A 26,072-nucleotide genomic window follows, 5' to 3' on the forward strand; every position below is an offset into this window, starting at 1 on the left:
AACCTCAAGGGTGCACTACTGAACTTTAAGCACCACATCACCTGCCCCACAAGGGGTAAAAAGGACACTGGACCACTGTTACACACCATTTTAAGAACAGCTACAAGGCACAATCACGTCCACTTATCGAGAAATCGGACTATGCCGCCATCTTTCTCATGCCTGTTTACAAACAAAGGCTGAAACAAGAAGCTCTGGTTCAAAGGGAGGTCGCCCGCTGGATTGACCTATCGGAGGATGCTCTGGATGACACAGACTGGGACATGTTCAGCCGCTGCTCTGATGACATCAACGGATGTTTACGGAAGCGGCTGTGGGATTCATAGGGAAACTAACGAATAATACGGTGCAGTAAACCACCATCAGAACGTTTCACAACCAGAAGCAGTGGGTGGATAAAACCATCTGCGACGCGCTGAGATCCCGCTCCGCTGCCTAAAACATAGGGCTTGCAACCAGGGACATGGAAGAGTACAAGGCTGCATCTTACAGTGTTCGCAGAGTGGTGAAGGATGCAAAGCGGTGCTTTGGGAGGAAACTGGACTCACAGTCCCAACACGGTGGCTGTAGGAGCTTGTGGCAGGGACTAAGAAACATCATGGACTATAGAACACCATCTTCTAGAATGGGGAATGTGGCAGACGAGATGATCGCCTATGTGAACTGTTAAAGGCAAACCCATCTTGAGTGCTTCTCCAAAGGGGTGACAGGAGCATTGAAGTAGGGGGAAATACTAGTGGTAGGAAGTCCGGTAGATCTATCATGGCAACGAGTAGATCTGACCATGAGTGAGGTCGAATCGGGACCTTATAAAGGGGAAAGGGAATGGGGATCAGATGTAGGTGATTAGAGCAGGGAGAGGCTGAGTGAGAGTTAGAGCCTTGGAGGAAGGCGTGGCTGGAGGTTCCCTGACAAAATCACACTTGCATTAGTGTGAATTTAAAAATGACAATATTAAAATATAGATACTAGATATAGATGAATATCATTAATTATTAATAATAACATATAATTAAAGGTAATTACATGGAAAAAGCCACATGTAAACATGATCCAGAAATTTGATCTGATCTGGGCCAAAGCTAATTTAAAATAGACCGAAGCAAAGTGGGAAAACTGTTCTGTGGTTAGATAAATATAGAGTAGTCTGTGTGCTGAACTGGCCTGACTTTTATCATTTGGCACATCATGATATGAAAACAACAAAAAAGGCCTTTTTTCAGACCCGTTGTGGCCATCAGATTCGAATTTGCCTTTTTCTCTTGAAATGGTACAAATAATGTGTGCACAGACAGGGTTTTCAATTCAGGGTTAAATTGTGTGTATATAAAGACTGGTAAAAGTAAAAAGAAAAACATTTTCAAGTAACAAGAAAACATTGTTTGTTAATTATTTCAATACAACATATTCTTTCTAATCAAGACACTGAAATGTAATAATAATTTTATATATGTTATAATATTTTTGAAAACTGTGTGTGTGTGTGTGTGAGAGAGAGAGAGAGAGAGAGAGAGAGAGAAAGAGAGAGAAAGAGAGAGAGAGAGAGAGAATGCACAGTCAGCTGAAAGACAAATTGAGAAACCTGAAAAATAGTTTTAAAAACCTAAACAGTAGTTTTAAATGTATTTTTGCTTCACCCTCTCGTTTTCCCTGCCAGTCTTTCTTCTGCTGTTTTACTCTGATATACTTATTATATTCTTTCACCACTTTCTTGTATACATACACTGTTGTTGTGGTTTGAAGTTGTCTCACTAATCGCGTCATTAGGTTCAGGGCTCCTATTAGTTCTTGGTCATCGTAGAAGTCATACTGCAGGAAAGAGTCTGAAAGTATTTCATACTCCCAGAATTTCATCAGAGGAAAATATTTATCAAACGGCCATTCTTAAGCACCCAGACCCTGAAGACCCTTCAATGTTGAGGTAGATGCCTTAGAAACAGGCATGGAGTCAGTTCTCTCATAGCAGTTCAGAGAAAAAACCCAAACTGCTCCCAGTGGCCCCCTACACAAAAGTGGTAGGATATAATAATTGGTTCAGAGTTTCCATGCTCCTCATTTAAGTGGGGGCAAGTTTGTTGTCACAGGGGCACTGCCCAAACTAATCGAATTATATATAATCAACATAATTACCGGTGCTACACACTACATTGAATTAACATTCAATTTATTGAACCAATGAACCCTTACCAAATATATATAATTTACACTTTAAATTAGTTAGATTTAATATGTTGATTAATCTGTGATCTGATTTTTCTATTATCTAATTATTTCACAGACACAGCAAAGTGTAGGAGGAGGAAAAATAGTATGAGCCCACCACCAACAAGTAAGTGAGGCTGCATTGTCTTTCAAACACAGGCCAAAAGTATAGAGGCAACCCATAAAAAAAAAAATATTACAATAATGTAACTAATACACCAGTGTTTTATTTTTTCTAAATGTTAATTGTTAATCATCTTCACTTTTTTGTTCTCAGGTAAGTGATATGGTTTTATGCATACAAGCTTGTCAAGAGCAGTTTTCTGTGTTTCATTCTGTGAAGAAACCACTGCTCTCTAGAATAGTCAGGAGTTATTAATTAGCAAGGCACAGGAGGATGGAACTTTGTGTCACGTTCACCTGAATATTATATCGTCACTTTCAGCACTGAACCTTCACTTCCTGCTTCAAAATAGTGATACATATTATTACTCATGAACACAACTCACGTCTCTTACTCTCACTTCCATTGCCAAAACAAATGTGACTTTTTTCCTTTTCTTTGGATCTAGCATGAATGGTGCTCCCGGTTACTATCCTCATAAAGAGATGAGTGATAGAGCTGCATACACACCTTTATCTTTAGCAGGTTTCCCCCATACGTCATTCCTCTTTATTTTGAATTGGGCTCCTGAAGACTTAGACCTTATTTGGCATCCATAATAAAAATTTGGACTCGGCTCTCCTTACTGACTTGATGTCACTCCAGGTCTCATCAGTTCTCCCACTGGAAACCCTGATGACTGTGGTTACCCAACCCCCACCTCTCCTTTCTGAGCATATTAGTGAGGAACTTCTCCGGGTGGTGGGTGCACACTCCGAGTCCTGACCAGGTTAATTTATGGCACATGGTGACATTATATTATAATTGATGTGACATTGCAAATGAGCGTTAAAAATAAATTATCCACATTTTTTTTGGATGTGCTGTGCTTCCACCTGGCAAGTTGGGTGGCAGCCTATGTCACCCATGCATAAATCTGCCACTGGTCATGGCCACCTGCTCGGAGTCATAATTTAAATATATGGATCACAACAAAGTAAGGAACCTTCTACAATAACATTTACTTGTGAATATTTTAGAAAAAGACACGGGACAGCTTGAAAAACTCTGTGGACTGATGTTGAGCTTGCATACTTGTATTGCATCTTGTACCAGGGCTGAAGGTTGGCTGCTTTCCAACAGCTCTAAATCTCTCTCTTTCTCTAACACTCGGGCACGTACAGACATACAAAAAGACTCCGCTCACTAAAAGAGAGAAAAGGAGGGAGAGCGAGATAGAGAGAGTTGGGTTTTTTTGTCATTTCCTATTATATTGCATTTACTTCGTATTAAACATTTTAGTGTCATGAATTCAATTTATTTATTTATTTGAATGTTTTTTTGTTGTTGTTGCCATTTATTAAACTCTAAGTGAACATGTGAATATGGAATATTAAAAAATAATATCTTCTATTTATTTTTGCTATCCTTTTTACAGTGTCTAAGCTGAGGATCATTGTAATGGGAAAAAGTCTACAACATACCGGCATGGTAGGAAATTTGATCCTGGGAAAAGATGCATTTGAGACTGAAGGTCCTTCACATTCAGTCAGGCAGTGCAGTAAGACAGCCAGTGGATCTGTTGAAGAAACGCACATCACTCTCATCAATGCACCTCCTTTATTTAACCCAAAACTAAAACCAGAGGAACTGAAAGAGTGTGTAAATCTTTCTGCCCCCGGACCTCATGCATTTTTACTTGTAAAACCACCTCACAGCTTCACAGAGGAGGACAAGAGCCACTTAGGATTGTTACTAAACTACTTCAGTAAGCAAGCTCTAAACTACACCTTTGTCATTGGTATAGACCAGGATTCTAATGGAGGCAAGTCTGGAGGAAAGTCGAATGCTTTTCAAAGTTTAATAAACGACTGCTGTCAGCGGTATTATAAATATAATAAGCTTAAAAAAAAAGAATTCATTTCTTGAGCTTTTTAATCACATCAGAAGTGTGGTCAAAAAGAACGGGGGAAATTGTCTCATGTGTGACGTCTCTGAGGAATCTTTCCAAACTGATGATAATCCTGCAAGACTGGGAGAGAGAACACTAGATCGTCCAGATCACACAAAAGAGAAAAGCAAATCAACATTAGTGGCAAAAGTCATAGATTATGGTAAGTGTTTATTTGATGATAATTAAACATAAAACCTACTTTGCCTTTGTGAGTATTAAGCTAAAATCACAGGATTATCTTATTTTGTGATTATAAGGTTAATAGAAGTGTAATTGCATTTTTCCTTAATTTTGGTTTGATTTTGTTAGTTTGGTTAGGATTTTTGAAGCTTTTGAAGTGAAGCTTTTGTGATTTTTGTGACTATTTGGGGTGAACAAAACCTCACTAAGGCTGAAAGCTTTGTCATTTAAAATGTAAATATACAACACCAATTTATGATTGTTTTACCATGTTTATTTATTCACTTCAAGAACCCAGCCATTAGGGGGGCACAAGCCAGTGTACTCTTAGTGCCGGTCCCAAGCCCGGGTAAATGGGGAGGGTTGCGTTAGGAAGGGCATCCAGCGTAAAACATGTGCCAAATCAAATATGCGGATCACAAATGAGAATTTCATACCGGATCGGTCGAGGCCTGGGTTAACAACGACCGCCACAGGTATCGTTAGCCGACAGGGTACCGGTGGAAATTGGGCTACTGTTGGCCGAAGGAGGAGAAGTAGAGGAGGAAGGCGTCTACAGAGACGGCAGGAAAAGGAGCAGTGTAGGAGAGTAGAGGTTCGGGTTGGTACTTTAAATGTTGGTACTATGACGGGTAAAGGGAGAGAGGTAGCTGATATGATGGAGAGGAGAAAGGTAGATGTGTTGTGTGTTCAGGAGACCAAGTGGAAAGGGAGTAAGGCCAGGAACATTGGAGGTGGGTTTAAACTGTTTTATCATGGTGTGGATGGGAAGAGAAATGGTGTAGGGGTGATTCTGAAGGAAGAGTACAGTAAGAGTGTAGTGGAAGTGAAGAGAGTTTCTGATAGGGTGATGATCGTGAAGGTGGAAGTTGAAGGGATGATGATAAATGTCATCAGTGCCTATGCTCCATAAGTTGGCTGTGAGATGGAGGAGAAAGAAAGATTTTGGAGTGAATTAGATGAAGTGGTAGATGGTGTACCTAGGAAAGAACGATTGGTGATTGGGGCAGACTTTAATGGGCATGTAGGTGAAGGGAACAGAGGTGATGAGGAGGTGATGGGTAGGTATGGTTTTAAGGAGAGGAATTTGGAAGGGCAGATGGTGGTAGATTTTGCTAAAAGGATGGAAATGGCAGTGGTGAACACGTATTTTAAGAAGAAGGAGGATCATAGGGTGACGTATAAGAGTGGAGGAAGGTGCACACAGGTGGATTATCTTCTGTGTAGGAGATGCAACCTGAAGGAGATTGGAGACTGTAAGGTGTTGGCGGGGGACAGTGTAGCTAGACAGCATCGGATGGTGGTCTGTAGGATGGTTTTGGAGGCGAAGAAGAAGAGGAGGAAAGTAAGGTTTGAAAGAAGAATACGATGGTGGAAACTGAAGGAGGAAGAGTGTAGTGTGAGGTTCAGGGAAGAGGTCAGACAGGGGCTTGGTGGTGGTGAAGAGGTGCCGGATGATTGGGCAACTACTGCAGGAGTGATGAGGGAGGCAGCTAGAAAAGTACTTGGTGTGACATCTGGAAAAAGAAAGCAAGACAAGGAGACGTGGTGGTGGAATGAGGAAGTGCAGGAGAGCATTAGGGAAAAGAGGTTGGCAAAACAGAAGTGGGATCGACAGAGTGATGAGAAAAGTAGGCAGGAGAACAAGGAGATGCGGCAGCAGGTTAAAAGGGATGTGGCGAAAGCCAAGGAAAAGGCATATGAGGAACAGTATAAGAGGTTGGACACTAAGGAAGGAGAAAAGGATTTATACCGATTGGCCAAGCAGAGGGACCGAGCTGGGAAGGATGTACTGCAAGTTAAAGCAATAAAGGATGGAGAGGGAAATGTGTTGACTAGTGAGGAGAGTGTGTTGAGAAGATGGAGGGAGTATTTTGAGCAGCTGATGAATGAGGAAAATCAGAGAGAGAGAAGGTTGGAGGATGTGGAGTTGGTGAAGCAGAATGTAGATAGGATTAGTCAGGAGGAAGTGAGAGCAGCGATTAAGAGGATGAAGAATGGAAAGTCAGTTGGACCAGATGACATACCGGTAGAAGCATGGAGATGTTTAGGAGAGATGGCAGTGGAGTTTTTTTACCAGATTGTTTAACAGGATTCTGGAAGGGGAGAGGATGCCTGAGGAATGGAGAAGGAGTGTGCTGGTACCGATCTTTAAGCATAAGGGAGATGTGCAGACCTGCAGTAACTACAGGGGAATTAAGTTGATCAGTCACACCATGAAGTTATGGGAAAGAGTAGTGGAAGCCAGGCTGAGAGAAGAGGTGACCATCTGTGAGCAACAGTATGGTTTCATGCCGAGGAAGAGCACCACAGATGCCTTATTTGCTTTGAGGATGTTAATGGAGAAGTATAGAGAAGGACAGAAGGAGCTGCATTGTGTATTTGTGGATTTAGAGAAAGCGTACGACAGGGTGCCGAGAGAGGGGTTGTGGTATTGTATGAGGAAGTCAGGTGTGTCAGAGAAGTATGTGAGGGTGGTGCAGGACATGTATGAGGACAGTGTGACGGCAGTAAAGTGTGCAGTAGGTACGACAGACTGGTTCAGGGTGAAGGTTGGACTGCATCAAGGATCGGCCCTGAGCCCTTTCCTGTTTGCAGTGGTGATGGACAGGTTGTCGGACGAGGTCAGACAGGAGTCTCCCTGGACTATGATGTTTGCAGATGATATTGTGATTTGTGGTGAGAGTAGAGAGCAGGTTGAGAAGAGCCTGGAGAGGTGGAGATATGCGCTGGAGAGAAGGGGAATGAAAGTCAGTAGGAGTAAGACAGAGTACATGTGTGTGAATGAGAGGGAGGGCAGTGGAGTGATGCGGTTGCAGGGAGAAGAGGTGGAGAAGGTGGAGGAGTTCAGGTACCTGGGGTCAACAGTGCAAAGTAATGGAGAGTGTGTTAGGGAAGTAAAGAAAAGAGTGCAGGCAGGGTGGGGTGGGTGGAGAAGAGTGACAGGAGTGATTTGTGATAGAAGAGTATCTGCAAGAATGAAAGGGAAAGTTTATAGGACTGTGGTGAGACCTGCGATGTTGTATGGATTAGAGACAGTGGCATTGAGTAAAAGACAGGAGGTGGAGCTGGAGGTAGCAGAGCTGAAGATGTTGAGGTTTTCGTTGGGAGTGACGAGGATGGACAAGATTAGAAATGAGTTTATTAGAGGGACAGCACATGTAGGATGTTTTGGTGACAAGGTGAGGGAGGCGAGATTGAGATGGTTTGGACATGTGCAAAGGAGGGACATGAATTATATTGGTAGAAAAATGCTGAAGATGGAGCCACCAGGTAGGAGGAAAAGAGGAAGGCCAAGGAGGAGGTTCATGGATGTGGTGAGGGAAGACATGCAGGTAGTTGGTGTAAAAGAGGCAGATATAGAGGACAGGGTGGTATGGAGACGAATGATCCGCTGTGGCGACCCCTAATAGGAGCAGCCAAAAGAAGAAGAAGAAGAAGAAGAAGATTTATTCACTTCAAGGTTTAAGTAAATTTCTACCACAGTAAAAGACTGGAGAGCATTTGAGATGTGAGTATATAAGTTACTGCTAAAAAGAATTGGTAGAGGTACAAAAATGCTTTTGTAAAAAAGAAAAAAGAAATTTTAAAAGAATGACTGGAAAGAAAAATGTAGCCGATAATTAATAAATTAGTACATTTGTAATTTACACGTAAAGTAGATAAACACAACTAAACAAATTTAAAAAGAAAGATTTTTACAAAAATAATAAAAAATAAAAAAAAAAATGAAAAAGATTTTACATCTTTCTTGGTTGCTGGACCACATGCAAAAATTATTAAAACAATCTGACATAATTTAAATCACAAAGACCTGCAGTTTTATCAGGTGTGTGTCAACTTTAATAGAAACACCTTGCATTTATGCAGCCAAACTCTGGAGCCAAGATACGAGATCCACAGCATAAATATTTTAGAAAGTGCTTAACCCAGTCCCAATCTGTCAACAACACAAAAACACAGAGGTCACACTTTATCACAAAACTGATTCTGGATTCTTGTCTAAATTTTCACTACATTAGATTTTTTTTTATTACCCACCTATTATTTAATTAATGTAATATCTATGAATTTAAAGAAAATAAATATATATTTTTAGATTGTTTATTATGGATTTAAATTAGAGCAGTTTCACATCAGAGATTTATATTTTATAAGTTGTTTTAAAAATCTACAGCACATCAGTCCTAAATTTTACTGAGTTTAATAGACAGACACTTCTAAATATTATTGATTTTCATTTCATTTCAGTGCTGGAAAGTGATTCCTCGTTGCCAGTGTTAAACCTGGTGCTGTGTGGAAGTGATGAAGCACTAAAGACCTCCATATCAGATCTCTTATTGGGCGAGATGAATGTAAAGACTGCAGTAGTCTGTGGACGCCGTCTCAGGCTGATGGTGATGCCAACTCTCTATAACACTCAACTCTCAGATAAAGAAGTGATGGAAAAGATTCTCCACTTTATCTCTCTGGATAATCCTGTCCATGCTTTTTTTTTTCATCATTCCCGTTTGTCCTCTCACTGATGATGACAAAGCAGAAATAGAAACGATTCAGAGAATCTTTAGTCCACGGGTGTGTGATCACAGTATAGTTATTTTTACCAGCGAGAACATTTATGAAACTACAATTAACTTTGTTCACGGACATTCAGAAATGGAAGAACTTCGACGGATGTGTGGAAACAGATATATGATCTTAGAGAAAGAACAAAAACAAGGACATAAACAAGTACCAGAATTGTTAGACTAAGTAACGAATATGAAGATTTATTCTCTCTTAATGTACATTGAGGCACAGAGAGATGGAGCTAAAAAGCCACTAGAGGATGAACTGGCAGAAATGAAGAAGCAACTTCAAGCAAAACCACAGAAAGCCGGTGCGTAGTTTAAAGCCTAAATGTGTAAAACCTAAATAATGAAATGTTTATTTTAGATAATTATAATAAATCACTACTTCTAATGCTCACTGAAATGCCCCCACAGCACTTTAGATTGCATTTTTCTTGGTGTTGTAGTTATTTCTTTCACTAGTCCAAATATAATTAGCAGTTTTACAACTACATATAACCAACTTACAACGCCCAATTAGCTTTCTGTTACTGGCACGAATCTTTCTCAGATTGCATCACAGACATAAAACGAATTTTATTTTTCAGCTATGGTGAAATGAAAATTTAGCAATACTTGACATAAATAAAATGAATTTCGGGCTTGGTCACGGGCAGTTGCCAACAACGTATTTTGGTGTGGACATGTGCACACACACACACACACACACACACACACACACACACACACACACACACACACACACACACACACACACACACACACACACAAACACACACACTCAAATGCAGTTCCTGATAAAGATTAAAGTTTGTAAATTGTCCCAATGAAGTCAAAATTGTCACACCAATTAAAATGCAGTTAAACACCATAATTAAATATATAATATTTGAAATCAGACACTGAATTAATAAACCGCTGTGTTATTTTCAGGTGCTGAAGGTGAAAACTCTGACTCCAATCATCTGAGAATTTTACTGATTGGGAAAACAGGAAATGGGAAGAGTGCCACAGGAAACACCATTCTAGGAAGAGAAGAATTTGAGAGTGATGTCAGCTTGACCTCTGTGACAAAAATGTGTCAGAAGAAAATTGGAGAAGTTCAGGGCAAATCAGTAGCTGTTGTGGACACTCCAGGACTCTTTGATACCACACTATCAAATGAAGAAGTAACAGAAGAAATTGTGAAATGCATTTCATTGCTGGCACCAGGACCCCATGCCTTCATCATTGTGCTGACTGTGGGAAGGTTCACTAAGGAAGAGAAGGAAACATTGACTATGATTACGAAGATCTTTGGGGCCGAAGCTGCAAAATACACTATAGTGCTGTTTACTGGAGGAGATAAACTGAAAGGTAAAACAATAAAAGATTATATCAAGACCAGTGGTGAAGTTAACAGGCTAATCAGAGACTGTGGTGGAAGAGTTCACTTGTTCAATAACACTGTAGAAGATTCCACCCAAGTTACTGATCTCCTTCAAATGATAGAAAATATGATCAAGTTTAACAGGGACAATTATTTTACTAATGAGATGTTTGAGAAAGCAGAGATGTCGATACAACAGAAACAAAAGGAGATGCTGAAAGAGAGAGAGGTACAGATGCAAGCTGAGAAAGAAGCTCTGGAGGCCAAATTTGAAGAAGAGCTTCAACAGATCAGGAAGATTATGGAGGAAGAGAGAGAGAGGTTGGAAGAGGATAGGCGTAATCAGGAAAACACATTTAAGGAGAGAAAAGAAGCACTGCGGAGAGAATATGAGAGGAAAGAAAAAAGAACAGAAAGAGAAATGGGTAAAAGAGAATCAAAGAAGAGAAGAAGAGGAAAAACGGCAAACTGCAGAAAATAAACGTATGTTGGATGAGATGAAGCAGAAAATACAAAAGCAAAAAGCAAAATTTCTCCAACAGGAAAATGAGGAGGAGAGAAAAAGGGCAGAGAGAGAAAGAGAGATTAATGAAAGCTTTAAGCATCAACAAAGTCAAGAAATTACAGAACTAAAACTCAAACAGCAAGAAGAGATTAAAAAGAGGGATGAGGAAGAACGAAAGAGAAGAGAAGAACAGGAAAAAGAGACAGAAATGTGGAAGAGAAAATTAAAGGAATCAGAAAATGATAAAATAGAAATTAAGGAAAATATTAAAAGGAACTTGAGAGAAGGAGAACATCAATGGACAGAGCAGATGAGAGAGAGAGACGATGAACACAGGAGAACAAAAGAGAGACACGATAAAGAACTGAGAGAACAGGAGGAATATCAGGATGAACTGAGGAAAAACTTTGAAAAAGAAAGAGAACGAGAGAGAAATGAGTGGCAAGAGACAGAAAGGAAGAAAAGGGAGCAATTGGAGAAAGAGTTTAATGAAAGCAAAAAGAAACTAAAGCAGGAGTATGAGGAACGGGAAAAATTAATGAAAGAAGAGTGGAATAAAAGAATCCAAGAGGAAAATACAAGAAGAGAAGAAGAGATGCAGAATCTACAGAGCCTGAAAGAGAAGATAGAAGCAGAAAGGCAAGAGGAGATTAAAAAGAGAGAAATAGAAGATAAAGAAAGAAAAGAAAAAGAAGACAGAGAACAGGAGAAAATGAGAAATGACTATAGGAAGAAAAAGAAAGAAACAGAGACCAAATATCAGAATGAGGCGAGAAGACAAGCTGAGCAGAAGAATAACTTGGGGACACAACATAAAGATTCCATTCAAAAAGTGGTTACCAAGCATGAACTCGATTCTAATCTTTTAATCAACTTGTATAAAAATACAAAACCATATTTAGGTATGCTCAATCCAATGAAATGCATTATTCAGTAGAAGAATAATGATGCTGTTTGGGCGTTTACATTCACATGGGGCAAAATAATCACAATTTTTTTAACTACAATCCTTTATTCACTGTTCATCACAGAAAAGCTACCAAGGTTTCACAGCTAATCTAGACTGAACAATTACAGCGTTTGGCAGACGCACTTATCCAGTGTTACTTACAATTATTATATTTATGCAACGGTGAAATTGAAGTTTAAGTATTTCCCCAGAAACTTAAAACTGAAAACATTGTTTTATTTTACCCTTTGGCCAAGATTGTAAATGCAGCTATAGGTGATCATGTTCCTGCTCCAGATGAAGAGGTTGTTTTGCCTACAGCATTCAGAACAAATAGACCTGTTGAGTTTGTGGCACCGAGGCCATGGAGAGGCATCTGTTCTGTCTTCTGTTATCATAAGGATTTCTGTGCATTTGTTCTTAGTTTGACATTGGATACAGAAAGAATCTAATTGGTTCCTGATTTAAAAAGAAGCACATTTGAGATTGTGAGGATGTAATGGAGATGTGTGTTAATCATAATGTACATTTATTAATTTTGTAATGCTTTAATGTACAGTGAGAATCATCATGCTGTGACTGATGTAAATTAATATATTGCTACACTAACATCATATCATATCATAGGATTTCATCAGCATGCGATGGTCTTTTGTCCACACCAAACTTGTGTATAGTTTGTTGTATTATTGAAATTTGTATATTTTGTGGCTATTTTGATGCTCCATTGCATTGTTTTTTTGTTTTTGTTTTATCAATCTCGATATGATGAGCACTATAAGTATTCTTTGAGTATTTTTTTTATTCTGTTATAATTTCTTATTATATATTAGTTTTATACTAACATTTGATTACAAGGGAAATAAATGTGATGAGAAAATATGGGAAAATAATCTGATGTGAAAAATACTCTCAATCAAAAACTCATGTAGTGTAAACAAGAAATCTGTTAGACAAAATATTAATGTTTGTACTGACATATTTGTTCTGTATATTCCTTTTTAAATAAATCATTTCATCTTTATATTTTAACACAGCTCTGGTTCATTGTGCATAAATACAGTCTGGGGGATGTGTAAGTGTGTAGGGGTTTCATGGTCTTTTAATAGATTATTCCAACTGTTTATTTAGTAAAACCTGAAACATTCCACACAGAATTGGATCAGACTTTGTGAGGACTTTACAGCTAAAGCAAAAATACACCGAATTTTGAAAGGGAAACATGTTTGGGTCAATTTACAGATTTGGTCCTAAAACAATCTACATATAAAAATAGACTATAACTGTTAACAGTAAAAATAAAATAATCTTTAAAGATTATATCCAAGCAAATAATAATTTAAACAGACTAATTAAGGACTATGATGGTGGAGTTCATTTGTTCAATAATACTGTGGAATATTTGTCAGGATCTGGGGGGGTTCCACCTGAATCTTGTTAGCCTGAGTGGATGTAACTTCCCCTTTTGTGTCTGTTTCTTGCTTGTACATTGTGATGTTGTGTGGTTTGTTTTTTTCCTGGGTTTTGTTTCCCAAGTCTCCTGGCTTTTTCCTCATCTTCCCCAGTCTTAGCTGTGTTTTAGAGTTAGTTTTTTGCAGTGCTTTTTCTGAGAATAACTTTTTTTCCTGAGATCCTGAGAAGATTTAGAATTTTTCTATGCTTAGATGTTTACTGATTTTTCTCTGATTTTTGTTGTTGCAACTTGACTGTATTTTACCCAAGTTAGTGAGCGTCTCCAGATGATTGGAAACAAAGTTTAACATGGACAAATATTTTACTCTAAATGTTTGAAACAGTGGCGCAGTTGATAAAAACTGAAAGACACGTTTACATTTTTGGCATTTGACAGACTATATATATATATATATATATATATATATATATATATATATATATATATATATATATATATATATATATATATATATATATACATATTTATAGTGACTTTTTTGACAATTGTGATTTATGATTTTATCTTTCATCCTTCTGATCAGAAGTCCAATATCTTAACCAATGGCTTAACCACTGAGCTATTATTTTACCCATATTGAACAATAAGGCATGGCCGCAGGAAGTGGGGGTGCTGGGGGTGCTGCAGCACCCCCTATTGGCGAGAGAGATATTTTTTTAAATGTAGGCCTATTAAAAATATTTTGCACAATTTATAAATTCCTTATGAATATTTTAGGAAATGATTTTGACACACGTAGGCTATTAAGTGTATTTTGAATTTTAATTTAATTATTTTGATTATTTTAATTATATTGTTTTTTTCAAGTTCATTTGTAAAGCGCGTTTCACACGCGCGGGTGATTTTAGTTTGGCTTTCTCTGGCAGCGCGCAAACATAGCCTAAATGCCTTTCCCTTGTGGAAGATAAAATTAGCTCTTCATACCTTTTACAACAACATGAAGATATCAGAAAAAGAGATCGGTGGTCTCTTTCCTGCTCGTGTTCCACATCCCTCTCAAAGCGCAGAGCGGGAGGCTATAACGCGTCTTTGTGTGGAAATATAAAACTGTTTTTTTTTTTTGTTTTTTTTTAAATGGATTCAACTTTATTATATTATGTAAGTTACCAGTATTTACTGATATTTATTTCAATGCATTACAGGCTTTAGTGTGTTGTTTCTTTGTTTTTTGTTTTTTTATTATTATTTTAAAACAACCCCCCAACTACCGCAACACCGCCGGTATTTGGTCCATTACCACCGCGGTGGTAAAAAAAAAAAAAGGGCCATCGTCACAGCCCTATGTATTTATTTTTTTAAATGTATTCTAAATAGGCCTATAGGCTCATAGGTTTTTTTGCCAAAAAAAATAAATAAATAAATTCACAGCACCCCCTGTTCAAAATTACTTCCAGCAGCCCTGCAATAAGGTACAACAACAGAAGATGGGCAGAGAGAAAGATATATTTAAAAAATGACAGATAAGAAAGAACAACAACAAAAAACTAAAAACAAAAAAAATAGATAATACAAATGATAAATACAAATAAAATAACAATATTGAAATGAAGCAGAAAGAATGGAAGCTGCAATAAAATAAAGAATGAAAGAGGACGATGCAAGATGAGAAGAGAATAGATAAAGACTACAGGCACTGAAAGAACAGATGGCAGCAAAAATGTGAAAAGAGAGAAAAAAGATAAAGAAAAAATGGAGACCGAATGGGAAATGTTAAATGTCTATTAGGAGAAAATGATAGAAATGGAGAATAAATTCAAGTCATGTTGTGTCCTGTTATGCTTACAGTTACCATTAGGAGGAAATAGAAGTGATTTTGTGGGAAAAAAAAAAGAAAGAGAGAGAAACGGAGTGATCAGCCTTGTCTGGTTTTGCTTCTTTTTGTTTCCTAACATAACAACGCTAGGATGTTAGAAGAGAAGCTTAAAAACAGAAGGCAAATTATGAGCACCAAAATGATCAAAAAGTGTACGATAATGCAAAAACAGATTTTGTTCATTTTGTGAAACATTATATTATAAAAGCTTGATCTTTATCACTTTTTATGACAAGTCTTTTCATAAATAAGTTTTATTTCACCCTTTTTAACCTTTATTGAGATCTTTAAAAACAGCCATCAAATGCTAGAATATCCTTTACTTCTAATATCCTTGTATTATAAATATGTAACACTAGATTTGTGTTACACTATTTTAATATATTACACTTGAAGGTGTGAAGTCAAACGTTTTTGTGTAACTGAAGAGCCTAACAACAGGTTCACCAGCGAAAAAAAAAAACTGCCACAATCACAGACTCCATTTCTCTCTCCATTTTTATCTGTTCCCTTATGGAAGCCCGTTTCTGCCACTGAATATTAAAAAAAAGTTATTGCGACCTTTTTATCTCACAATTGAGAATAAGTCAGAATGTCAGAGAGAAAGAAATGCTGAACAAAATGTCATAATTGCGAAATATAACCTCGCAATTACAAGAAAAATAGGCAGAATTGCGAGAAGAAAAATATTTTTTATAATTGTGAGAAGAAAAAAGTCAGAATTGCGAGAAGAAAAAAGTCAGAATTGCGAGAAGAAAAATAATTTTTATAATTGCGAGAAGAAAAAAGTCAGAATTGCGAGAAGAAAAAAGTCAGAATTGCGAGAAGAAAAAAGTCAGAATTGCGAGAACATTTTTTTCATAATTGCGAGAAGAAAAAAGGAAAAATTGCGAGAAAAAGTCAGATATAGATATAGATATTAGATATAAACTCACAATTTTAGATATAAACTCACAATTGCTAGAAAAATTTTATAATTGCAAGAAAAAAGTCAGAATTGCAATAAAAAAGATTTATATTTATTATAACATTTATGGTTTATATTTATTATAAAATACGCAAATCGTATGGAAAAAAAGGATTTTCATGCCAAAGTGTAAACATGGCCAAATCTTATCGTCAGGAAAATAGCATACAAAACTCTGTTTACAATAAAAAGGTAACTTCCGTATTCTGTATTAATCTCATGGTTTTCTATGGAGCTTCACCAGAGAGTGTCGCAAATGGGAGCGGCTGAGAAGCCTGGTGACATTACGAGAGAAAATTACGAGAGCGGCCTCTAGTGTCGAATCACTGACACTACGATTTTTTCGAGAGAAAATTACGAGAGCGGCCTCTAGAGGCGAATCACTGACACTACGATTTTTACGAGATAAAATTACTAGAGCGGCCTCTAGAGGCGAATCACTGACACTACGATTTTTACGAGAGAAAATTATAAGAGCGGCCTCTAGAGGCGAATCACTGACACTACGATTTTTACGAGAGAAAATTATAAGAGCGGCCTCTAGAGGCGAATGACTGACACTACGAGGGGTCTGTACATCTTGTTTTATCGCTTTTCAGTTTCAGATGTTGCCTCAGCATCCTTTTTACCTCTCTAAGAGGAAACATCTCCTTATATGGAAAGCTGTTCAGAAGATTTGTTCAATGGCGATATAAAGTGTTAAGGAAAGTTATTTCGGAAAGAATCAAAGTCATCTGTATTTTTCAACTTACTTTGTAAAGATCTTTCTACAATAAATGTTCAAAGACAAGATTTGTTTCAGCAAATCTTTATATCCTTTTTCACATGTGGAAATTTAACAATAACAATTTATATTTTAGGTAAGTTACCTTTTAAATAGAAATACTTTTAGCTTGAAGGGTGAACAGGCCTCGGTTAAAGGAATTAAATGGTGTGAGTGGTATTGTATGGTATTGTAAAATCTGTTCATAAGCTTTTTTACACTGTGAAAAACTATTATAGTCCATTTTTATATGTAGATAACTAAATCTGTGTAATGACTCCAAACATGTTTTCCATTTTAAAAGAGGTGTATTTTACTCATGTCCTTGTACTGAATATTTGTGAATGGAGGGTTTTATCTCACACTTCTGAATTTTTCTCTCAGAATTGTGAGACATAAACTTGCAATAGCGATAAAAAAAGGATTAGAAATGTATGAGAAAACAGAATTTTACCATTGATAAATGCTAATTAAATTACATATTTAATACAATTATTGCACTTATATTTAAAGTTTTACTCCAGGGATGCCCCATATATTTATGAGAATAATATTATATTGGATATTTCTTCTGTCGTACAGATATCAGATTATAAACTGTAACGAAGAGTGTACAAAAAATAAAGACCAGTAAAAGTAAAGACTTGTGGAAGTGTAAAAATCTGTTTATTAGACTTGTTCTGGCAGAGAAGCATGACATATCCTCGTTCCATCCGTTCCATTAACGCAATAAAGTCTACATTCGAACCTCAGCTTTTCACCCAATCAGATCAGTTAAATAAACCAGGCATAAAATAAACACATTATAAACATTTCCCACATTCTTCGCTCTTGTCTTTACCTACAAACAGTTTATTTACAAAGTATACAAAAGTCCAGGAAGTGACGGGTGAGAATGTATGAGTCTCTGAGAGTAGAAGAATCCACACTGAAAGTGCTTTTAAGCGTGTTGGTCCTCTACTGCACTCTGTACTTATAGAACCAGCAGAGACCTTTAGTGAAGTTCCAGCCCAGTGTCACAGAGAGGACGTAGAGCAGCGCGAGCAGAGCGAAGGGGTAGAGCAGAACCACCGTGTTCTTCAGAAAGGGTAGAGCTGAAACACATAGAGGTAAACAGGAAGTTCAAGTTCATTAATGATTGTTGCATCATATCGCAGATAGATAGATAGATAGATAGAATATATAGATAGATAGATAGATAGATAGATAGATAGATAGAATATATAGATAGATAGATAGATAGATAGATAGATAGATAGATAGATAGATAGATAGTTAGATAGATAGATAGTTAGATAGATAGATAGATAGATAGATAGATAGATAGATAGATAGATAGATAGATAGATAATGTGAGACTCTAGATGTGAGAATGTATGTGAGACTTTACTGAATAAAGAAGTTTGCAACTAAATAAAAAAAAATACAAAAACCTGGGAGGAGTCTCCAGTGCTTTGTAACAGTCAAAAAAAGTTAAAGCTGTACTCTCACTCACACTCACACACTTACCGCTGTAGCCGAGGAATGTGATGTATATGTAGTAGCCGATGGCGATTAGCCACAAGGTGTTGCCCACAAAATATCCCACAAACCAGTCTGAGTTGATCACCACAATATCTGTAACAAAAAAACATTATTTACTCCACACACTGCGATCATTCTCGTCTAAAGATTGCTCTATTTTTGTGGACCAAATGCAAATTCTGCTTAAAAAAAATAACAAAATGAATCTTCTGTACACACAGCGCCCTCTACTGGTCGCGCTGCGATAATGGTACGATCCGGTAGTGCTCATGCCAGCACGTGTGTGCTCCTTGTTCTTCCTGTAACTGCTCAAGTAATCACACTGACTCAACTGTATACATGTTGGAAGTGAAAAGTTTGTACACGCTGAGGGTCATGTAAAACCGTCATCCAATAAAGAAAAATGTTTTCAAAAAGAAATATGATTTACTTACAGACTGGTAGACAGATAGAATGATGGATACCACACATGCCAAATCTGGAAACACCTAGTCGTATGGTTTTTGAGACAGGTTCCTTTTTTCTATACAAAACTTCAAACTTGGTAAAAAAGCAAAAAAATGACAAGAATTGGACACTGACTGACTGGAAGGAAGAACTTTAGATAGATGAAATGAGACATTTTGGACTCTAAAGAAGAACTTGTGTAAGATGCAGAACAAGAGAGAAGATCATTAGCAGACTGGAGGTGGAAGATTGATGGTTTGGGGTGGGGAATGTTGGGAATTATTCCGGGTGACACGAACCAACATGGCAACCATTCTATACTTCAGCACCATGCAATTCCCTCTGGACTGTGGCTTTTTCGAACCGATTTTATTCGTCCGAGTTCTGTAAGTGTTCTTTAAAGAGCAAACAGTCGTCTGGAGTGATATCTATCATGGACTAACCTGCCCAGTCACCGCACCTAAATCCTATTGAACTGCTCTGAGATGAACTGGATCACAAGAAACTAGTGAAGAACATCGCTGGCAGGTTTTACAAGAGGCACGTGAAAGTATTTCAGCTGAATGTTTGTAGTAAAGAACTTAGATGCTGAGTGTGTACACAGTCATTCTTCAAGCTAAGGGAGGAATTTTCAATGAAAATACGTGATCGTGCAGATTCTCATGATTGGCATCCCTGTGACTGACAGCAGAGAGAAAGAGAATGCCTCCTCCCACTTGTGCTCTCTGGTCAAATAGGTTACGCACGATGTCTTGAAAATGTATAATTACAACCACGGCCCAAGAACAGACTGTCCATTTACTTTTGGATGTAATACGGACAAACAGAAAAGTGACTGAAGACTCACGGTTAATGAAGAACAGCTGGAGGAAGTGTAAGATGACCAGCAGAGGATAGAAAGCGTTCAGGTGCACGTCGAAGGCGTATCCCCATTCCACATCGTAATCTCTACTCGGCTGCTTCATCAGGTATTTATTACTGACAACCCTACACACACACACACACACACACACACACACACACATGCACGCACACGCAGATATTTTCATGATACTGCAGTATTAATTATTGCTATGTAAAAGGTGCACTAGGTGTAAATGTGTATAAACATGATAAATACACTATATAGACATATGCATTGGGACACCTGATCTTCACTACCACACGTGCTTCTTCTGCAAACTGTTACCACACAATTGTGTCAGATGCCATTGGGTGCAGTATAATAAAAGGTTGCAATAACTTGAACTTGGAAACCTGAACCTGTTCCAGCATTGCAATGCCCCTGTGTACATTAAGGGTCTTTAACGTTTTTCAGATGAAGGACCCCCTAGGTGATAGAGACATGTATGTGATTCAAAATGTGTCAATCATAGCCACTGATATTAACAGAAACCAATAGTTTTTCCTTTTACTGTCAGGTGGAATATTACATATTTACATGAACTTCATCTTTAATTTGAACTTTAATGTAATTATCATATATATTTTTTTATTAAATACTTTCTGATGTTTTTACTCATGTTTATTTATTTCTTTTTTAACAAAAAATTATCTGTGATTCATCATCAATTAGCAGAACCCCCGGTTGAAGACCCCGTGGTTTACATGGTTTGGAGAGGAAGATCTTAAGTGGCCGGCTATAGAGTTCTGATCTCAACCCTGCTGAACACCTGTGGGATGAATGTGAAGCTTGGTGAGACTGGGATCTGAATTCAAAAGTCGCTGAGTTCAAAACCCAGCTTAGCAAAACTCTCAGTGCTGACCTCTGAGCAACTTCCTTAACCACTCTGTATTAGAACAACGTTAAGTCAAGGGGGTCTTCTGAATGCCATAAGGAAAAGGGTAAATGAGATTGTCTTTAGCACCGTGTCGGCTTGCAGGATGGGAAGTATTTCATTACCGAGGGAACATAAGGGGAGTTTTTCACTCAGAATTTGGACATCGCTATAAAATTGCTGACACTCATTTAATATGCATCTGGACCCTTTACCATAAAGCCACACCCCTTTATGAGATGCACGACTTCTGGTCAAACAGGGCAGAGTTTTTTGTCTAGACAAACACATGATGTGAGTGAAGAGTAGAGGCACCAGTTTTTCCTGATTGTTTCAGTGGTGAATGCTGTATGTATGGCGTCTACACAGCGTTCGTATTTTACAGTGCTTTATCTATTCATCGACTGATTCCTTTTCGTGCTGGAACTGTAGTTTTAGTTGTTATTGTATACAGTTAAATCCAAGTGGTTATAAAGGAATCAAATATACTGGAATTCATATTGGTTTATATGAAGTGTCATGACGTTCACATTCATGCTCATATTCACGTGTGTGCTCCGACTCACCACATGAAGGTGGAGATGAGCAGGCCGACGCCGATGCAGTCGATGAACACGACCCAGAGTAAGAGCTTCAGCGTCTCCACAAACCCCATATCCAACACCAGACCGAAGCCTACTGTGGACACTGTGGGGGGAAAGATTTTACATTTAAGTAATAAAATGAACCTTTCACACACACACTAAACACAGTCTGCTTTTAAAAACTTTCCTTTTTCATATTTTAGTATGATATTAAACTAATTAACCACTAAGACATTTTTAATATCCTTCGGGATGATCTTAAAGCCAAGGTTGCCATGAATTCTGGAGATGGCTATTTGATTTAGGGCAAAAAATTCCAATCAAACAAACATTCACCCCGTTGAAGCAAATCTATTAAATGAATCATGATATCTGCCACCTGCAAACTGATACAGCTCCATGAAGTTACTGAGCAACTCAAGAACTATGAGGATGGTTTAGGGCTATAATTAATATAAAAAGTCTGCTATAATGGCTAAGGACCACAATTTGCATGAACAGTTTTGTGAACTGCACACCTCAGCAACTATGGAACTGTAATGAATGGACATTCGGTGCCACCCAGGTGAGGATTTGGTCTCAATGTTTCTATCTCGTACCATCTGAGGGAGTTTTTCCTACCACATTTGCCACTCATTAGGGATAAACTTTTTGGACAATGTCCATTGTTAAAACCAGTACACAAATAAAACTGATTTGAACTGATATATAGTTGTGTAAGGGGTTGACCATCATTTTTTTAATTGGCACCGAGAGTTAATTGTCTTAACTATCTGCAAAAACACAAACCGATGTGGCTGAGAAGGTTCGTTAAAATTAAAAGAGCGGCCTCTAGAGGCGACTCACTGATACCACATGCTGTTTGTTTTTACACAAAACTGCGCGTTGCATGGAAAGCACTATATTATATTGATCATTTATTTATTATATAATTAAAATTATTAAATTATATACACATTTTGTATTAATTGATTAATCGGTTATCGGCAAGTACGGTACAACCATACCATACTTAGAGTCGGAATTGCGAGGAAAATAATTCTGCATTAGGCTTAAACTTTTTTTATGTGGTGGAACAAACTTCTATAGATTCAGACCAAAGAAAACACAGAAAGGATCCAAAGTCTGGGATCATTTCAAACTAAAACAAAGAAAACACTGTACAGTGCGTAAAATATATTTTTTAGATATGATGCATTATAACAATTAAATGCATTAAGTGGGTTTAGTTTTTTTTACAGATATTCTTGTATGTAAATTTCAGCGAAAAAAATAAAAATAAACTAAAATTTCTAAAAAGGAAATAAATGACGCTCATTTTAAGAGACACGTCTCATTTTCTCTTTGTAAATTTAGCGTTGCTCTTTAATAAAGTAACATTACTTCTTATCCGATTACTGATTAATCGAGTGGAATAATCGGTAGAATAATCGATTACTAAAATAATCGATAGCTGCAGACTCACTCAGGACAATCATGATGTACCACCAATGAGGTTAAATGCTCCCTGAATAACCAACCTCTTACTTCCTCCTTTCAGACTGAACCTACAGTAATAATATTAGCGTGTGATGCTTAACTGATAAGTACATCAGCACTGTGTGTGTGTGTGTGTGTGTGTGTGTGTGTGTGTGTGTGAATACTGACCGCACAGCCAGATGCTGAGCAGCACTAGGAAGGCGGGGTCATCGCGGGCCCACTGGTCCTTGGTCTGTTTGCGGTAGTGGAAGTTGCGGTACACTCTCTGCGGCGAGGTGAACAGGTAAAGCATCTGCCACACGGCGAACTCAAAGTCCATCTGCTTGATGTGCAGGAGGCGGCGAAGGTACTTGTAGCGCTTTCCGCCGGCCGTGTGTCGAGCGGCATCGCGGGAATTCAGGCTGCCGTTGGACTGTTTCTGGGGGGTGTACGCTGTGGTGGGCAACATACTGACACACACACACACACACACACACACACACACACACACACACACACACACAATTACAAATAAAACAGTGAGCGCAGGAGACAAGTTACTCATCTCACAAGCCTCAAGGATGATGTCATTTGTATTTAAATCGTTCAATAAATAGAAAAAAAATCTCCTCAGCCTCATTAATAATCTGTGTGTCTGCTTTTATTGTTGAGTTTATTTACTTATTATTTATATATTCTATTATTATTGCTTTCCTTATCTTATTGCATTTTTTCCCATTCAATATCTCTATTGGATTTTACTTCATTTTATATCAGATTTTTTTTATATATAATATCTAATATTTATTATACAGTGCCGTAATATATCCCCTTTCCATTCCAATTTCATATCGTTCTATCATTTTCATTTCCTACCGTGCTTTTATTTGGATTTATATTTTATATCGTTTGTTTTCTGGGTAATCTTTATCAAGCCATTATTCTTTCTGCTTTGGTCAAAAATCTTAAGCAATCTTTTTTATAAAATGTGTCATTTATGCCTAGTCTTTTTTCCACCCTTATGTTGTTAATGTCATAGACTGTATACAGGATCCACAGCGTAATCATTTCATTGTATGGTGTAACAAATGTATGACAATAAACTCTTGAATTTCTGGTGGTCTGATTTTCCAAAATGAGGTTACAAATTAATCAAAATCTTCTAACCACATTGTCAGTAATAAGATTAGGAGAAATGGAAAGGATTTCTGACATTTCCAGATTGGATTTCTGAGATGATGATGACAAAAAACACTGATTAAAACATTTGTAAAAGAAACACATCTGATAAAGTCCATGTTTCTGCTTAATCAGCAGAACTGCTGCGTTCACACCTACAAACTCAATAACAGCAGTGTTTTATATCCAACCTGAGATTTATCCAGTTACATACATGAAGAAGTCTTCTTTTTCTTTTCTGTCAGATCTTTTCCCTTCACATCCTTTCTCTTCCCTTCTTTTCCTTGCCCACTTCATCTTTCCCTCCCCCTATCAATTATTTTACTTTCCCTTATTTTCCCTTCCTTTCTTTTCTTTTCATATCCTTTCCCTTCAGTTCTTTTTTCCCCCATTGCCTTCTTCTCATCCCCCTTTTCCTTTCCCCTTATTTAAATTCCACATTCTTTCTCTTCCCTTATTTTCCTGTCAGATATTTGCCCCTTACATCTTTTCCTTCCATATCCTTTCTCTTCCCTTCTTTTCATTGCCCTCTTCACCTTTTCCTTGTTTCCCCATCACTTCTTTTCTATTCCATTCTTTGCCTTCTTTTACTTCCCCTTATTTTCACTCCCATTCTTTTCCTTCCATATCCCTTCACTTATTTTCCATTCCCTTTCATTTTCTTTTCCTTCTCCTTTCTTAAAATTGCAAATTCTTTCCATGCCATTCCCTTCTTCTCCTTAGCTGCCTGCTCAGGTTAAATTTCTGCACTGAAAACATCATTAACCCGGAAATGCCTTTTTACATATTAATCACGAAGCCAAATCAGGTCAGATGAAGTGCTGCTCTGCCCCACAGTGTCTTTTACAACTCACATTTCAGCTCGAATGCTCTTTTCACTTCATGTGCATCTTCATCTAGATGTTTAGATATCTACTTTACTGATATATTAAGATGAGATGTAGACAGCTGTGGAAATAATAATAATAATAATAATAATAATAATAATAATAATAATAATAATAATAATAATAATAATAATAATAATAATAATAATAATAATAATAATAATAATAATAATAAAACCCTCCTCCTGTTTCCTGCACAAGCCCGAGGCCTGAGTTACCATCAGCACAACATCGCTACTACAAACTCCATAAAAACCTACAAATTCACGATTCTATGTTTATAACCAGATAATTTACACACCTGCTGCCTCGGCGGTGTCCTTAACGCGGATCACACAGTTCAGACTTTATTTCTTTTTCTTCTATTTGCTTTTGCCAACACTACAAAAGTCAACACATCACAGTCTGCAACTCAAACACTTCCTGTCGCCATCTGAACACGTAGCAGTGCGTCATCGCGTCATCGCGTTCTTACGTCGTTACGTGAACACGTAGGCCATCTTACCGGGAAATGAAGTCCTAATAGCCGAAAGCGTCAAAAAGAATGTTTTCATTAATGTACTGATGATTTTGGGCAAATGTTTAAAGACAAAACCTTATTTTTTTGTGTTTTTATTTATATTTATATTTTTATTTTTATTTTTATTTATATTTATATAATTATTTTCCATTATTGCAATATAGAAAAAGTATAAAGGCCCAAAAAAGTCGAAATAATAAAATAGCATTTGTTTACAGAGGAATGAAGACTTTACACCCCTTTTCTTCTTTTCTTCTTCTTCTTTTCTATGCTTTCGCAGAATAATGTAAAGCTTCTGGTACTCTGTATTCTGCTTAATATTTCTTTATTTGCATTTATTAGTGCCATTGTATATGTATATCCTGTTCAATATGTAAAAAAAAAAAAAAAGAAAGAAAAGTAAAAAAGAGAGCATCTCAGAGGATCAGTTGTTAAATTGTTAAATGGTTATAAAAAATTTTTTTTCTTTAATTTTGAAAAAAAAAATTGGGGGGGGGGGGGAATTTTGGAATTTCCAAAAACTGCAGTTTATGTTCAGATTATCTTATATTTTACATTTTATTTTTATATTTATGTCTTTTATATTTTACACTTAATATTTATATCTTATATTTTACAGTTTTATTTTAATTCAGAAAATACACATGAATACACTGATTCTATTGTTTATACATTTTATTGTTCTATAATTTTGAACTCCCCCACTGTCAGACGAATAAAGGTATATCTTATCTTATCTTAAAATAACTTATACAGCCAATTATAGTAAACAATTAAAAAAAAATATTTTTGCATAAAAGATGAAAAAGCAGATGTAAAATCTCTCCATAATTTATTTAGCTTTA

The 26,072-nt window shown here is 37.1% G+C and overlaps 2 protein-coding genes across 5 annotated transcripts; one reads left to right on the plus strand and one right to left on the minus strand.

Annotated features, from left to right (window-relative positions):
- Nucleotides 1–3,743: 3,743 nt before the first annotated feature.
- On the plus strand, nt 3,744–12,865 carry LOC310738694 (GTPase IMAP family member 7-like). Of its 2 annotated transcripts, none has more exons than XM_083563915.1 (4): nt 3,744–4,419; nt 7,903–7,950; nt 8,691–9,318; nt 9,944–12,865. In XM_083563915.1, exons 3-4 carry the CDS (start codon nt 9,201–9,203, stop codon nt 10,858–10,860), a joined length of 1,035 nt encoding a protein of 344 aa, XP_083420041.1. In that variant the 5' UTR covers nt 3,744–4,419; nt 7,903–7,950; nt 8,691–9,200; the 3' UTR covers nt 10,861–12,865. The 2 variants fall into 2 exon arrangements, with proteins under 2 accessions (XP_083420041.1, XP_083420042.1); XM_083563916.1 differs by having other exon boundaries at nt 4,290–4,425.
- Nucleotides 12,866–17,494: 4,629 nt separating this feature from the next.
- On the minus strand, nt 17,495–25,168 carry unc50 (unc-50 homolog (C. elegans)). 3 transcript variants are annotated; one of them, XM_083564576.1, is made up of 6 exons: nt 25,009–25,168; nt 22,831–23,111; nt 21,166–21,286; nt 19,669–19,808; nt 18,360–18,467; nt 17,495–17,944 (listed from the first exon to the last, which is right to left on the minus strand). In XM_083564576.1, the coding sequence occupies exons 2-6, from the start codon at nt 23,108–23,110 to the stop codon at nt 17,808–17,810; spliced, it is 786 nt and encodes a 261-aa protein (XP_083420702.1). In that variant the 5' UTR covers nt 23,111; nt 25,009–25,168; the 3' UTR covers nt 17,495–17,807. The 3 variants fall into 3 exon arrangements, with proteins under 3 accessions (XP_083420702.1, XP_083420703.1, XP_083420704.1); XM_083564577.1 differs by lacking the exon at nt 25,009–25,168 and adding an exon at nt 24,675–24,778; XM_083564578.1 differs by lacking the exons at nt 17,495–17,944; nt 18,360–18,467 and adding an exon at nt 19,179–19,401 and having other exon boundaries at nt 19,643–19,808.
- Between the last annotated feature and the right edge of the window lie 904 nt (nt 25,169–26,072).

This window comes from Silurus aristotelis, assembly GCF_946808225.1.
Source record: "Silurus aristotelis genome assembly, chromosome: 2".
Taxonomy (NCBI): Eukaryota; Metazoa; Chordata; class Actinopteri; order Siluriformes; family Siluridae; genus Silurus; species Silurus aristotelis.